The sequence below is a fragment of the Entelurus aequoreus genome, linkage group LG01 (assembly GCF_033978785.1).
Source record: "Entelurus aequoreus isolate RoL-2023_Sb linkage group LG01, RoL_Eaeq_v1.1, whole genome shotgun sequence".
NCBI lineage: Eukaryota > Metazoa > Chordata > Actinopteri > Syngnathiformes > Syngnathidae > Entelurus > Entelurus aequoreus.
The window spans coordinates 13,475,874-13,492,304 of record NC_084731.1 but is presented as its reverse complement, the minus strand read 5'-3'; the positions used below and the strand labels follow the sequence as shown (position 1 = coordinate 13,492,304).

At 38.6% G+C, this 16,431-nt stretch overlaps 1 protein-coding gene across 2 annotated transcripts in view; it reads left to right on the top strand.

Moving 5' to 3' along the window:
* LOC133648165 (RNA-binding protein Musashi homolog 1-like) overlaps positions 1-16,431 on the top strand; it is a 109,916-nt gene that overhangs the window by 45,770 nt on the left and 47,715 nt on the right. For both annotated transcript variants that reach the window (XM_062043978.1, XM_062043968.1), the window contains exons 5-6: positions 11,589-11,630; positions 11,899-11,991. In XM_062043978.1, coding sequence (XP_061899962.1) covers positions 11,589-11,630; positions 11,899-11,991 — 135 coding nt within the window. The remainder of the gene's footprint in view (positions 1-11,588; positions 11,631-11,898; positions 11,992-16,431) is intronic.

Below are 16,431 nucleotides of genomic sequence, written 5' to 3'. Positions count from 1 at the left end.
GACATGTAAATACATGGTTAATAAATCCCAGCTTGGCTAAGCTTAACAATGCTGTTGCTAACGACGCCATTGAAGCTAAATTAGCAACGGGACCTCACAGAGCTATGATAAAAACATTAGCGCTCCACCTACGCCAGCCAGCCCTCATCTGCTCATCAACACCCGTGCTCACCTGCGTTCCAGCGATCGACGGAAGGACGAAGGACTTCACCCGATCATCCGTGCGGTCGGCGGCTAGCGCGTCTGCTATCCAAGTAAAAGTCCTCCTGGTTGTGTTGCTGCAGCCAGCCGCTAATACACCGATCCCACCTACAACTTTCTTCTTTGCGGTCTTCATTGTTCATTAAACAAATTGCAAAAGATTCACCAACACAGATGTCCAGAATACTGTGGAATTTTGAGATGAAAACAGAGCTTTTTTGTATTGGATTCAATGGGGTACCAATACTTCCGTTTCAGCGATTGACGTCACGCGCATACGTCATCATACATAGACGTTTTCAACCGGAAGTTTAGCGGGAAATTTAAAATTGCACTTTATAAGTTAACCCGGCCGTATTGGCATGTGTTGCAATGTTAAGATTTCATCATTGATGTATAAACTATCAGACTGCGTGGTCGGCAGTAGTGGCTTTCAGTAGGCCTGATAAGGATGATAATTATGGAATAGATGTCGAGTGGGGGCATTAAACTTGGACCGCATTCAGGTCGCATTGACGTTTAGACCGAAGTCACATTAGAAAAGATCAGATTCCAACTTCCTCCTGATGTGGCCTGAATCTGAGGCGAAAAGATCAGATTTGAAGCCCTTTGGAGCGTTTTATACTCGCAAAAAAAAATCAGATCTGTGTCACTTGAGGGCAAAACATCAGATTTGGTGTGCAGTGTGAAGCACAGATAAATAAGCACCTGCTTACAGCCACACAAACAAGCCCTTTGTTGCAAGTGAAAGCTAATAATTACATTTTGGATCACTTCCTGTACTTTGTGTTATTCTGTTACATAGTGTTACACCTCAGGGGTCAGGGTGATCTCAGTGGTTACATATTTCATGCAAGTGTCACACCACTCGTATCATGCAGAAGGTTGCATTTCATTTTTGTTAATGAAGAATGTTGTATTTAGTGACTGCTAATGTCTTCTGAGGATGAGCCAATGAGTCTTCTGCAATCTCCAAACATACGCTAAATATGAAATCCTGGAAGCAATGCCGTGCGGTCACTTCCTGTCGCCGCGGGCGGCATGGCGTGCCCTTGTCACCTTGGTATACTCCGTGTCCGCGCTCAGACCAGCTGGAGGCGACACGACTCCTCTCGTCTTTGTCCCACTTGAAGGTGCAAAGTCGGCGGCAATCCCTCCCAAGGACACTGCTCGTAGCGCCGCAGCCTTGTGCTCTACAACGCGGCCGTAAAGACACTTAAAGGTCCTCCAAGGATATTTCCGTCTGAAGATTTGTCATCAGAAGCTGTGAATTATCACATGAGGGGCAGATGAAGGGATCGCTTGAATATGGAGGGAAAGCTCGTCGTGCGCATTGCTGACTTCTGGAGTGCGTGTTGTCTGGCCGGGTGATAGGCTCCTTTTAGTTGCCAATATCAATTCAACGCCTGTGTGAGGCACGGGGGGGGGGGGGGGTTTCCTCTTCACACACCCAATTATTAGAACAAAGATGGAAGCCTAAGACCTTAATACACTACAAGGTTCCGTGACCTAAAAATCGCCTCTTGAGTGAGAATAACACAGGATTCCGCGCATATTTAAAATGCCGGGCCAGGCTTTGCATTTTTAGCATTATTAAAGGCCAGCTCATTCAAAACTCATTTGGGTCTAATTTTATCTATAACCTTGACCACTGCTCAGACATTCCACGCCGCAGAAATATGGATACAGTCAAATCTAGTTAATCCTAAATGGAGGTTGTCTGGATTTGACAGCGTGAAATAGTCTGTCAGAATATTACATGCATGTTTCTTTTGGGGTTAATATGAATCTTGTTTTGTACAAATAACAAGAGAATGTATTCATGCCCTAATGTGTATCTTGGTGTGTTTGGGGGGCTTGCGCCAACAACGCTCTGCTATACGCTACATACGCACGCATTAGCATATGTTCTATTTCTGGACATGTTGGCCTTCACATGCGTTGGCAAGCTCAGTGATTTCATAACGAAGGCACGTTTCTTAGAAAACTGATCACTCTCTAACTTTGGATTTTTACCATTCAAAGCGCAAAAGGAACTTTACATTGAAGGAATCAGCCTCTTTATGGCTTACTTTATTTTGAATAATCTGCTTATTTCTGCTCTGACACAAGAAAGTGTCAAAGACTGTAAGAAAATGTGATATTAAATAACAAAATGTAGAACTATTTGGTTGGTTAGGACTAGGGGTGTCCGATAACATCGGACTGCCGATATTATCGGCCGATAAATGCTTTAAAATCGGTATCGGTTTCAAAATGATCGGTATCGGTTTCAAAAAGTAAAATTTATGACTTTTTAAAACTCAGCTGTGTACACGGACGTAGGGAGAAGTACAGAGCGCCAATAAACCTTAAAGGCACTGCCTTTGCGTGCCGGCCCAGTCACAAAGCTACGGCTTTGAATGAATGCAAGGCATACTTGGTCAACAGCCATACAGGTCACACTGAGGGTGACCGTATAAACAATTTTAACACTGTTACAAATATGCGCCACACTGTAAACCCACACCAAACAAGAATGACAAACACATTTCGGGAGAACAGCCGCACCGTAACACAACATAAACACAACAGAACAAATACCCAGAACCCCTTGCAGCACTGACTCTTCCGGGATGCTACAATATACACCCCCCGCTATACCCTACCCCCCAAACCCCGCCCACCTCAACCTCCTCATGTTGGCATTTTTTTCCATATCTTGAGTTGATTTATTTTGAAAAACCTTGTTACATTGTTTTAATGCATCCAGCGGGGCATCTCAACAAAATTAGGCATACTAATGTGTTAGTTCCACGACTGTATATATCGGTATCGGTTAATATCGGAATCGGTAATTGGACAATATCGGATATCGGCAAAAAAGCCATTATCGGACATCTCTAGTCAGGACATTAAAGGTTTTGCTGATAGGTATCCAAATAATTTATACTATTGCTGTTCTGTTTAAAAAAAACAACCCAAAAACGATCAATATATGGCTGCAGCTATTGATTATTTTAGTAATTGAGTAATCGGATAAAACACTCTTTCTTGCATCAATACGACTTTTTGGGGAAATAATTGAAATAAACAATTTTTCGAGTGACCTTTAAAGGCCTACTGAAATGAATTTTTTTTATTTAAACGGGGATAGCAGATCTATTCTATGTGTCATACTTGATCATTTCGCGATATTGCCATATTTTTGCTGAAAGGATTTAGTATAGAACAACGACGATAAAGATTGCAACTTTTGGTATCTGATAAAAAAAAGGCTTGCACCTACCGGAAGTAGCGTGACGTAGTCAGTTGAACATATATGCAAAGTTCCCTATTGTTTACAATGATGGCCGCATGAAGTGAGAGAGATTCGGACCGAGAAAGCGACAATTTCCCCATTAATTTGAGCGAGGATGAAAGATTTGTGGATGAGTAAAGTGCAAGTGAAGGACTAGTGGGGAGTTGAAGCTATTCAGATAGGGAAGATGCTGTGAGACCCGAGGGTGACCTGATATTCAGCTGGGAATGACTACAACAGTAAATAAACACAAGACATATATATACTCTATTAGCCACAACACAACCAGGCTTATATTTAATATGCCACAAATTAATCCTGCATAAAAACACCTGCGTGTTTGTTATGCTAGCTCCTAGCTCCTCTGCTAGCTCCTAGCTCCATAGAACACGCCAATACAATTCAAACACCTGATCAACACACACAATCACTCAGCCCAAAAGACAGTTTACCTAACCCAAGGTTCATAAAGCTTATATATTTTTAAAAAGTTACGTACGTGACGCGCACATACGGTCAAGTTATCGAATGTTTAGCAGCCAAGGCTGCATACTCACGGTACCTGATATTCAGCTGGGAATGACTACAACAGTAAATAAACACAAGACATATATATACTCTATTAGCCACAACACAACCAGGCTTATATTTAATATGCCACAAATTAATCCTGCATAATAACACCTGCGTGTTTGTTATGCTAGCTCCTAGCTCCTCTGCTAGCTCCTAGCTCCATAGAACACGCCAATACAATTCAAACACCTGATCAACACACACAATCACTCAGCCCAAAAGACCGTTCACCTAACCCAAGGTTCATAAAGCTTATATATTTTTAAAAAGTTACGTACGTGACGCGCACGTACGGTACGGTACGTGTTATGCTAGCTCCTAGCTCCTCTGCTAGCTCCTAGCTCCATAGAACACGCCAATACAATTCAAACACATGATCAACACACACAATCACTCAGCCCAAAAGACCGTTCACCTAACCCAAGGTTCATAAAGCTTATATATTTAAAAAAAGTTACGTACATACGCAAAAAAAAGCCAAAGCTGCATACTCACAGTAGCACGTCTGCGTCTTTGTCATCCAAATCAAAGTAATCCTGGTAAGAGTCTGTGTTGTCCCAGTTCTCTACAGGCGTCTGTGTATCCAAATCAAAAGTCCTCCTGGTTAGAGTCTCTGTTATCCGAGTTCTTCCATCTTGACTGCATCTTTCGGGAATGTAAACAAAGAAGCGCCGGCTGTGTACTGTTGTGGCTGACTACGTTCGAAAAATACGTCCATTTCGCACCGACAACTTTCTTCTTTGCTTGCTTGGCTTCCTTCTCCATAATGCAATGAACATGATTGAAACAGATTCACGAACACAGATGTCCAGAATACTGTGGAATTATGAAATGAAAACAGAGCTTTTTCGTATCGGCTTCAATGTGGAAGGCATACCCGTGTTCGCCGGGCTACGTCACGCGCATACGTCATCCGCAGAGGCGTTTCGAACCGGAAGTTTAGCGGCAAATTTAAAATGTCACTTTATAAGTTAACCCGGCCGTATTGGCATGTGTTATAATGTTAAGATTTCATCATTGATATATAAACTATCAGACTGCGTGGTCGGTAGTAGTGGGTTTCAGTAGGCCTTTAATTTTTCTTAGAAATGCACATAAGATTGAAATCGCACTTTTACATCACTATATACACTATATTGCAGTGTTTCCCATAAACTGCCAAGATACCTGTGGCGGTGGGGGCGTGGCTATGGGCGTGGTCACCATGACATCATCGAGTAATTTGCATAATTTACTACAATGATATGATTTTCTCTAAAAAGGCTCAAAAAATGTATACTTACTAATTAATAATAACAGTTTTGTTTTAAACGTCCATCCATCCATTTTACAATATAATTACAACACTTTATGTACATATTTATATACAGATTTGAACAATAAGTTATTCACTGAAATATATTTATTAATTGTGGTTCTTACAAAAAATATATCTTATAAAATGTAAAAGCTAAAATGTCTCTTAAAGCTCTGCCCCTTTAATTAGTGCATACTAAATAATTTAACTTTAGCCTACTACTACAACCATATTATTTACCAGCAACATAAAGTGAAACAGAGGCAGAGGTGTCCTGCCACAGTCAGTAACAAATAAACAGAAAACAGTAGTGGTGGTAGATAGACACAGAGCTTCATCAAACATCTGATCCACTGAACAAAGAGCTCCAAAAACCTTGAACTTTAGACTGCCATCAGTTTTACTCCCTACACTTAACCATGTGTTTCCTACTGCCTGCAGACTTTGCACCCTTTGTTATATACACATGTTGTGTTTCTAATATAAATACATTTAATAACGTCAAATACAAATAAGGCAACAAGAGAAGTATCCTACACTTCTCTTTTGTAAAGTAAATCTGAACAGCCGATATGGGCTTCTACATCAACTATATGATTTGCCTGAGAAGCTGGAGAGGACAAAAAAAAATATTTAAAAAAAATATTATTTAAAAAAAAAATTTTTTTATTTATTTTTTATTTTTATTTGTGGCGGACGTAATTCTTTCGTGGCGGGCCGCCACAAATAAATGAATGTGTGGGAAACCCTGGATGATCACAGTCCCAACAATGTTAGTTCTTAACCAGTTGTGGTTCTAATCTAGAGCATTTATTAGTAGCCAGCCAAACGGTATATTTTTGAGGTGACAGATCGTGAACAGAGGTCACAACACAGGAAGTATATTACACGAAGGGGCGTGGCTACAGGATAGACTTGCCGAATGGGAAATCAATCAAAGAATGGGAAATTTTTTCTGGGTTCTTGGGTTCTACAGAATTTTACATGACATTTTCAATGTTAAGTAAATTATCAATTGAAAAAAACAAACTAAAAAAGAGGTTGGTAGATGAGAATAAACCTAAATGTAAAATATAGTGTGGAAATGTAGTCTTGATTTATACATTTTCTTTCACGGTTTTCATGGCAGCACTTTGTGCCGATAGAAATGTTCCTCTTTTTTTCTCAAAGGGTGCTTACAGGGGCGGATATTATACGTTTCTAACTTCTTTCTGCCACTTTTATTCATAATTGACTTCTATTTTTATTCTTATTCCTTTGATATTTTTATGAATGAAATACATAAATTAACTGAACATGCCTGTATATTAGTTACATTTCAAAAAAGTAAACAAAAATGTGTAGCCAGCTGAACACGAACCAAGTAATAGATAGTACATTTAGAACCAAACTCAACAAAAAGACTGAGTGACAATTTAACATACACACATTTGAAAAAGTATTAACTGGAGGAGTGGTGTTTGATTTCTGGACAAACAACTGGTTAGCATGAACATATAAAACTGTCGATGCAAACATGTCTTCACATGCTTGAATAAAACATTTGTTATGCGAGTCAAACATATAAGATGGCGTTCGCTACCAAAATAGACTTTTACCTTGTTTCTGCTTGTTTGCTGCTGTTAAATATGCGGGATGATTTATGGTAACGTTGCATCATTGATGTAGTACTATTGTGAAATGACAGTGCAAATATTTCTTTTTTTTACTTTTAAATGATCGCAAAACCTCTAATATTTTTCAGTTTTTTGTTGTCTTTCCACTTTGTCGTTGTTTTGCTGGGCCATCGGCTCTCCACTAGTCTCCCCCCCCCCCCCCCCCACACACACACACACACACACACACACCGGCAGTTAAAGCTACATCACCAATAGGCGCAATGTGCTAGAGCAATACAATGTCGACATATTTTACTCATCGAAGCAACAAATAAGTGTTTTTTTCCAACTGATTTATTCGATTAAATGTTGCAGCCAGAAATCAATAAAAAGACATAAATTCTTTATCCATTATTTTGTGTCATTCAACAAGTGAATAATTGTGGGCGTAATTTTAGGGCTGGGCAATTAATCAAATTTTGATTTCAATTTCGACATTGGCATTTCACAATCATGAAAATATAATAATAAAAATTCAGGAGCTTGTAACGGTGGAGGAGTTGGAAACATGTCTGCTAAAAGTTGGGGATGTCACCATGGTTGCTATTTACAGTATTATTTGACACATCGCTAGTATGCCTAATCACTAAACTCAACAAAAAAGTAATTTCCATGTTGACGTAACAGCGGAGTCAGAGAATTGGCCATTATAACAAAATCTGCTGTTAAACGCAGAATAACACGGAAATTGACATACCGTATTTTTCGGACTATAAATCGCAGTTTTTTTCATAGTTTGGCCGGGGGTGCGACTTATACTCAGGAGCGACTTATGTGTGAAATGATTAACACATTACCGTAAAATATCAAATACTATTATTTAGCTCATTCACGTAAGAGACTAGACGTATAAGATTTCATGGGATTTAGCGATTAGGAGTGACAGATTGTTTGGTAAACGTATAGCATGTTCTATATGTTATAGTTATTTGAATGACTTACCATAATATGTTACGTTAACATAGGTCGATAGTTACCTTGCCACTAATAAACTCATGTACAAATTCCAATCCGGCTTCAGAACTAACCACTCCACTGACACATGCCTTCTCTATCTGACCGACCACATCAAACATGAGGTGGACGCGGGCAAATACTGCGGTATGGTCATGCTGGACCTTCAGAAGGCCTTTGACACCGTTAACCACTCTATACTGTTGGATAAGCTCAGAGCAATCGGATTTAACAAAACCTCATGGAGCTGGATGCAATCTTACTTGGAAGGGAGGGAGCAGGTGGTAGAGGTGAACGGCACCGTGTCCCCCCCCCCTCTCGGTGAGCTGTGGAGTCCCCCAAGGCAGTATATTGGGACCTTTACTGTTCCTAATATACATAAACGACATGTCATGGCATGCGACTGTGAATTGTTTTTGTTTGCGGATGACTCTGCCTTGCTGGTGTCCGGCAAGGACAAGTCACAGGTGGAGAAAATCCTCAGTGCTGAGCTCTGTAGAACTTGCACCTGGCTCGCTGACAAAAAGCTATCCATACACTTGGGTAAAACAGAATCCATCCTGTTTGGAAAGAAAGTCAATGACTTCACCATTATAGTAGGTGACATTGTTATCACCAGGAAAAGATGAGGTCACCTACCTAGGTTCCATTCTGGAGGCTAACCTTTCCTGTGATAAAATGGCAACCAAGGTAATCAAAAAGGTTAACCAACGAACGAGATTTCTCTACAGAATTTTCTCTCTGGTCAACAAAAGCACCTTGAGGATTCTGGCGGGAACTCTCGTTCAACCCTTTTTCGATTACGCATGCACCTCCTGGTACCCTAGCACCTCCAAAACCCTCAAATCTAAACTCCAAACATCTCAGAACAAGCTAGTCAGGTTACTTCTAGACCTCCACCCCAGATCCCACCTCACTCCTACCCACTTCTCTAAAGTGGGCTGGCTCAAGGTGGAGGACAGAGTTAAACAACTTGCACTGAGCCTAGTCTATAAAATCCGCTACACCTCCCTGATACCGAAGTACATGTCAAACTACTTCCTTAACGTAAATGACCGCCATAACCACAACACCAGGGGGAGCTCCACTAACCACGTTAAACCCAGATTCCGAACTAACAAAGGTCTTAACTCATTCTCTTTCTATGCCACATCAATGTGGTATGCGCTCCCAACAGGTATAAAAGAAAGGGCATCTCTATCCTCCTTCAAAACCGCAATAAAAGTTCACCTCCAGGCAGCTACAACCCTAAACTAACACCCTCCCCGGATTGCTAATAATCAAATGTAAACAATCAAATGCAGATACTTTCTCTTTTTCTTATGCCTTCTGATCTCTCTCTCTCTCTCTCTCTCTCTCTCTCTCTCTCTCTCTCTCTCTCTCTCTCTCTCTCTCTCTCTCTCTCTCTCTCTCTCTCTCTCTCTCTATGTCCACTACTTGATGTCCATATCCCCCCCCCTCCACACCCCTGATTATAAATAATGTAAATAATTCAATGTGATTATCTTATGTGATGACTGTATTATGATGATAGTATATATGATAGTATATATCTGTATCATGAATCAATTTAATACTTAGTTGACTTGTTCACACTATTTTGTTACACTTTTAGCCATCTGTTATATATTGTTTTTGGGTTTTTTTGCCTTAAAGAGGTTATTGTTAAGTGTTTGTTGGTTACATTTGATGTCAAATGGTTAACATTTATTATATTTTTCTCCTGGTCCACATTTCCATTGGTCATAAAAATAATAATAATATTCGATATCGGCCAATTTCAAAAACTTATATGGTGATACAGTTTCCAGCCGTATCGTTTACGACATCATCAATGTACCGGTAAGATCAACTTACAAACAACTTTTTTCTCAAACTGCCTCAATTGCCTCCACACATCAAGCTGAGAACGCACTTCCCCCCTTCACAATAATAGCGCAGTCTGACCGCGCCAACAAATTAAAGATTTTTTAAAAGTACAAGCACAATGTACTTTAAGCACTTATTGATACATTTACACAATTATTATGCTTTAAACTAAAATATTAGTCAGATTTTGCATTCAATTAACAAACAATTTATTAAACGTTATTTGACATAAAAGCACGCACTCTATGGTGGTAAAATAAGTGGAAAGGATAAAAAATGGAACTAAAAACAAAATAGAACTTAATTTTATTGTTTTTTTATATTGCTATTGTTATTTAAATGTATTATTATTATTATTATTATTTTACTTGTTTTTTCAAAACATTTTTTAAAGTGGTGTTTTGGTGGTGCAATAAATACTCAACTGTGAATAATTAAAGAATAATCGTGTAATTATTATTGATTACGATATCAATCAATATAATTGGGATGAATATTTTTGCCGTAATCATCCAGCCCTACTTGATTATATACAATTGCAGTGTTTCCCACACATTCATTTATTTGTGGCGGCCTGCCACGAAAGAACTACGTCCGCCACAAATAGATTTTTCGGCTTTTTTTTTTTTTTTTTTGTCCTCTCCAGCTTCTCAGGCAAATCATATAGTTGATGTAGATGCCCATATCGGCTGTTCAGATTTACTTTACAAAAGAGAAGTGTAGGATATTTCTCTTGTTGCCTTATTTGTATTTGACTTTATTAAATGTATTTATATTATCATTTGGTGCAGCCGGGCCGGAGCAGGAGGGGATAGAAAGAGAGAAAAAAGAAGACAGAGGGGGAAATTGTGGGGACAAGAGGGGGATTAGACAGAGAGACAAAAACAACAACAGCAAACACAACAACAATAGAGCAACATCAGCAAATACGACATGTACAAATATGATGGTAAAAGTTTATGTTGCTGGTAAATAATATGGTTGTAGTAGTAGGCTAAAGTTAAATTATTTAGTATGCACTAATTAAAGGGGCAGAGCTTTGAGAGACATTTTAGCTTTTATAAGATATATTTTTTGTAAGAACCACAATTAATAAATATATTTCAGTGAATATCTTATTGTTCAAATCTGTATATAAATATGTACATAAAGTGTTGTAATTATATTGTAAAATGGATGGATGGATGGACGTTTAAAACAAAACTGTTATTATTAATTAGTAAGCATACATTTTTTGAGCCTTTTTAGAGAAAATCATATCATTATAGTAAATTATGCAAATTACTTGATGATGTCATGGTGACCACGCCCATAGCCACGCCCCCACCGCCACAGGTATCTTGGCAGTTTATGGGAAACACTGCATTGTCAGTTTAAACTGACTCAAATGAACGTATTGTAATACATGTTGTGTAGTATTTCAGTATGTTGATGTTACATGTTGTATGGCATACACAATATGTCCTTCCTGGCTCTTATATCTTCATAGTCATTTACGCTTTTAGACGCAGTTAACCATTCACACTGAGTATTTACTGTAAATCAGACTCTCAGACAAGGGGAACAATTCACATTTATGACAATTAGCTTAGCATGGGGGCCCCTGTTTAATCTCAGCCAATCACAACAATGGAAAAAGACCATTAACATGTTCTCAAAGCAGTCTTAGAACCATCACAGTTTCCTAATCAGCCAAATCACTTTCACTGTGAAATGATGTGCATATTACTAAATACGTCCTATTTTTCTCACACAGATCGACCCCAAAGTGGCTTTCCCTCGCCGGGCTCAGCCGAAGGTGAGTGCACATGGAAGCCATGTCATGTGTCATCAGTCAGCTCTGGTTGGTTAGGATTAGCGTCAGTCACATGACCCGTGAGGAGCTTCAATCCACTTGACCGGCGTGACCCTGTGACCTCCCTGACCATCACACACACTGTCACATATTTTCCATTTACACACACCTAAAACAGATGTAAAACTGAGTCTCCACACATTGAGGAAAGTCAATGAGATAGCAAATAATCAATAATAAACAATGCTTCTGTCCTCCTCTCTGCTACTAGTTGGTGACTCGGACTAAGAAGATCTTTGTTGGAGGACTCTCAGTCAACACGACCGTAGAAGATGTGAAGCAATACTTTGACCAGTTCGGAAAGGTAAAGTTGAACACCTGTGCTGGATAATATCCTTCCTGTGGTGCCCTTTATTGCTTTGACCTTGGCTGTCTACTCAAACTGAAACATTGCAGGGTTTCCCACACATTCATTTATTTGTGGCGGCCCGCCATGAAAGAATTACGTCCGCCACAAATAAAATAAAAATAAATAAATAAATACTTTTTTTTTTTTTGGGTCCTCTCCAGCTTCTCAGGCAAATCATATAGTTGATGTAGATGCCCATATCGGCTGTTCAAATTTACTTTACAAAAGAGAAGTGTAGGATACTTCTCTTGTTGCCTTATTTGTATTTGACTTTATTAAATGTATTTATATTAGAAACACAACATGTGCATATAACAAAGGGTGCAAAGTCTGCAGGCAGTAGGAAACACATGGTTAAGTGTAGGGAGTAAAACTGATGGCAGTCTAAAGTTCAAGATTTTTGGAGCTCTTTGTTTAGTGGATCAGATGTTTGATGAAGCTTTGTGTCTATCTACCACCACTACTGTTTTCTGTTTATTTGTTACTGACTGTGGCAGGACACCTCTGCCTCTGTTTCACTTTATGTTGCTGGTAAATAATATGGTTGTAGTAGTAGGCTAAAGTTAAATTATTTAGTATGCACTAATTAAAGGGGCAGAGCTTTGAAACATTTTAGCTTTTATATTTTATAAGATATATTTTTTGTAAGAACCACAATTAATAAATATATTTCAGTGAATAACTTATTGTTCAAATCTGTATATAAATATGTACATAAAGTGTTGTAATTATATTGTAAAATGGATGGATGGATGGATGTTTAAAACAAAACTGTTATTATTAATTAGTAAGTATACATTTTTTGAGCCTTTTTAGAGAAAATCAAATCATTGTAGTAAATTATGCAAATTACTCGATGATGTCATGGTGACCACGCCCATAGCCACGCCCCCACCGCCACAGGTATCTTGGCAGTTTATGGGAAACACTGCATTGCATTTCTTTTTTGGCCTTTCTCCACTGATTGTAATTATGGATGTTCCCATACTGATACCAATCACATGTAGTCACTGTGCATAGACAGTGAGCGCTATTAACGGATTAACAATATCAACACAAAATTCAAACTAGTTTCTTTATTATTTTTTTATTACATACAATTGCTTTAACAAAACAAAGTCAGTAGTACACAATAACAAAACAACTACTATTTGACAACCTTTTTGCCCTCAAAGTCCTCCTGTGTCCAAGGAATTATTCCCTGAATTTGTAAACATTGACAAAAACCACAAAATTATTTTGAGAAAATAAAACATCGATCTAATCACTGTAGTATTGATCATATACTGATATTACCCTTGGTGTCGACATCATTATTTAAGGATCGACCTTCTTTCGTGTTGTGTACTTTGGCTGCGACACTGCTGACACACCAACAGTTGTTATTAGAGGGGGGGAAATAATCGATTTTTAGATGCATACTAATTCGGACATGGACGATTATAGAATCGATTAGTAAACATCGATAATGGATGTATTTATTGTAAATAAAGTAATGCAAATAGTTCTAAATCCGACCAGCTCCTTTACTATCGGGCACTTATGGTCCACTTTTGCACACATTTTCATTCATTTCATAAATGTGATGGGAATTAAATTCAACAGTTTCTTACTACAAATGAATAGTTTTTCATAAGTTGCAAGAGATAAACGCTTATTTAGTGAAACAAAGCGTAAGACTGCATCCCCTCCATTATTTACTTTTTAAATTCTTTAAACTCTATCTCAATTCTGTACACTGCTGCTGGAATTTAAATTTTCCTGAGGGAACTCTCCTGAAGGAATCTATCCATCCATCCATCTATTCATCTATCTATCTATCCATCTACCTATCCATCCATCTATCCATCTATCCATCAATCTATCCATCTATCTATCTATCCATCTATCCATCCATCTATCCATCAATGTGTTGATTCCACGACGGTATATATCGGTATCGCTTGATATCGGAATCGGTAATTAAGAGTTGGACAATATCGGAATATCGGATATATCGGGCAAAAAGCCATTATCGGACATCTCTAATAATGATAACTTTTGACACAATAACCAGTGTTTCCCACACATTCACTTTTTTGTGGCGGCCCGCCACGAAAGAATTACGTCCGCCACAAATATATAAAAAAAAAAAATATTTTTTTTATTTTTTATTTTTTTCTATTTTTTATTTTTTTTTGTCCTGTCCAGCTTCTCAGGCAAATCATATAGTTGATGTAGATGCCCATATAGGCTGTTCAGATTTACTTGACAAAAGAGAAGTGTAGGATACTTCTCTTGTTGCCTTATTTGTATTTGACCACTACTGTTTTCTGTTTATTTGTTACTGACTGTGGCAGGACACCTCTGCCTCTGTTTCACTTTATGTTGCTGGTAAATAATATGGTTGTAGTAGTAGGCTAAAGTTAAATTATTTAGTATGCACTAATTAAAGGGGCCGAGCTTTAAGAGACATTTTAGCTTTTATATTTTATAAGATATATTTTTTGTAAGAACCACAATTAATAAATATATTTCAGTGAATAACTTATTGTTCAAATCTGTATATAAATATGTACATAAAGTGTTGTAATTATATTGTAAAATGGATGGATGGATGGATGGATGTTTAAAACAAAACTGTTATTATTAATTAGTAAGTATACATTTTTTAGCCTTTTTAGAGAAAATCATATTATTGTAGTAAATTATGCAAATTACTCGATGATGTCATGGTGACCACGCCCCCACCGCCACAGGTATCTTGGCAGTTTATGGGAAACACTACCCCACTACCCCCTACACCCCCACACCTCAACCCCGCCCACCTCAACCTCCTCATGCTCTCTCAGGGAGAGCATGTCCCAAATTCCAAGCTGCTGTTTTGAGGCATGTTAAAAAAAAGAATGCACTTTTTGACTTCAATAATAAATATGGCAGTGCCATGTTGGCATTTTTTTCCCATAACTTGAGTTGATTTATTTTGGAAAACCTTGTTACATTGTTTAATACATCACAACAAAATTAGGCATAATAATGTGTTGATTCCACGACTGTGTATATCGGTATCGGTTGATATCGGAATCTGTAATTAAGAGTTGGACAATATCGGATATCGGCAAAAAAGCCATTATCGGACATCTCTAATAATGATAACTTTTGACACATTAACCATGATGGAACATTTTCATATCGTCAAATAAAGAAGTACATCGTATGTTTACACCTGCACAATTCAACAGTTAGAAGAGTTTATTGAGTGCTATCCATTTTGCTATGTTTTGCATGTATCCTTTTATCTAAGTTCAAGTTGTAGATAGCTTTATTCAGCAATGTGTAATTGACAAGGTGGAAGAGGGGTCTAATATAGTTTCTCATATTTTGGGCTTCCATATTTGCTTTTTTGAGTGCAATTGTGTTAGAGGCAAACACTGCGGAGACAGATGCGTGACCAGAGAGAGGGAGGAGAGCCACGAGGGGAGAGGAAGGGGTGAGGGACATGGCGGGGGACTGAAAGGGAAGAAGCAACCCCCCATAGAGTGAGAGGGGAGGGGAACTCGGAAGGGTTGAAGGGCAGAGAAAAGAAAGAATGCTGGGGATGTTGAGGAAGAAAAGTGAGTTTGAATGGGTGGAAAACACCAATCTGAGAGGTCATAAACGCACCGGCCTGCATGCACTGACTTTTGAGCTAACTATAGTTGTGTAAGGAGTTGAGCCTTTCACTTGAAAATAATCACATGCAACAGCTGCTCCTGCACCTCATTTTACCCCAAAATGTGTAGCGCACACACTCCTTCCCCACCCAGTCCCGCACAGCTTGTTACCGTGGTGACCTGCTTTTGCCTATTGTCCCACTGTAATCCAGTGTTTTTTCCCCTGCTGTTGTGGAGAAGTGTGTATTTGCATGAATGGAAAGAGGCGGGTGTGACAGTGGCACAGTTTGGGCTCGGAGGAGAGGTGAGCTTGCATACATTTGTGTAGACAAAAGAGATTGGAACTCGCAAGTCACGCATGTGCTTCCGTTGTTGAAAGGTCTCGCAGAAAACGCTGCTGAAGAATCTAAAATTGGACCTGTTGTTTCACTCCCTCAGCTTGTGACTCAGGGTTATTAGCATATGATTTGATTCAACTCAAGTCACCTGGGAAACTTTTAAGGGCCTAAGAAATCGGTTTTATTTAAAAAAAAAATCGAAACTCTGTTGAATTTATTTTTAAACTCGTTTAATTTTCCAGAATTTAATTTTTGGCCATTTATAGTAGTACAGTGTCCAAACTTTATCCATGCATACTGAAAAGTGAAACATTGTGTGTTAGCATTTAAGCTAGCCAGCCATTAGTGCACTAGCTTGCGTCTCTAGTAATGTTTTTCAACCTATTTTGAACCAAGGCACATTTTTTTCCGTTGAAAAAATGCGG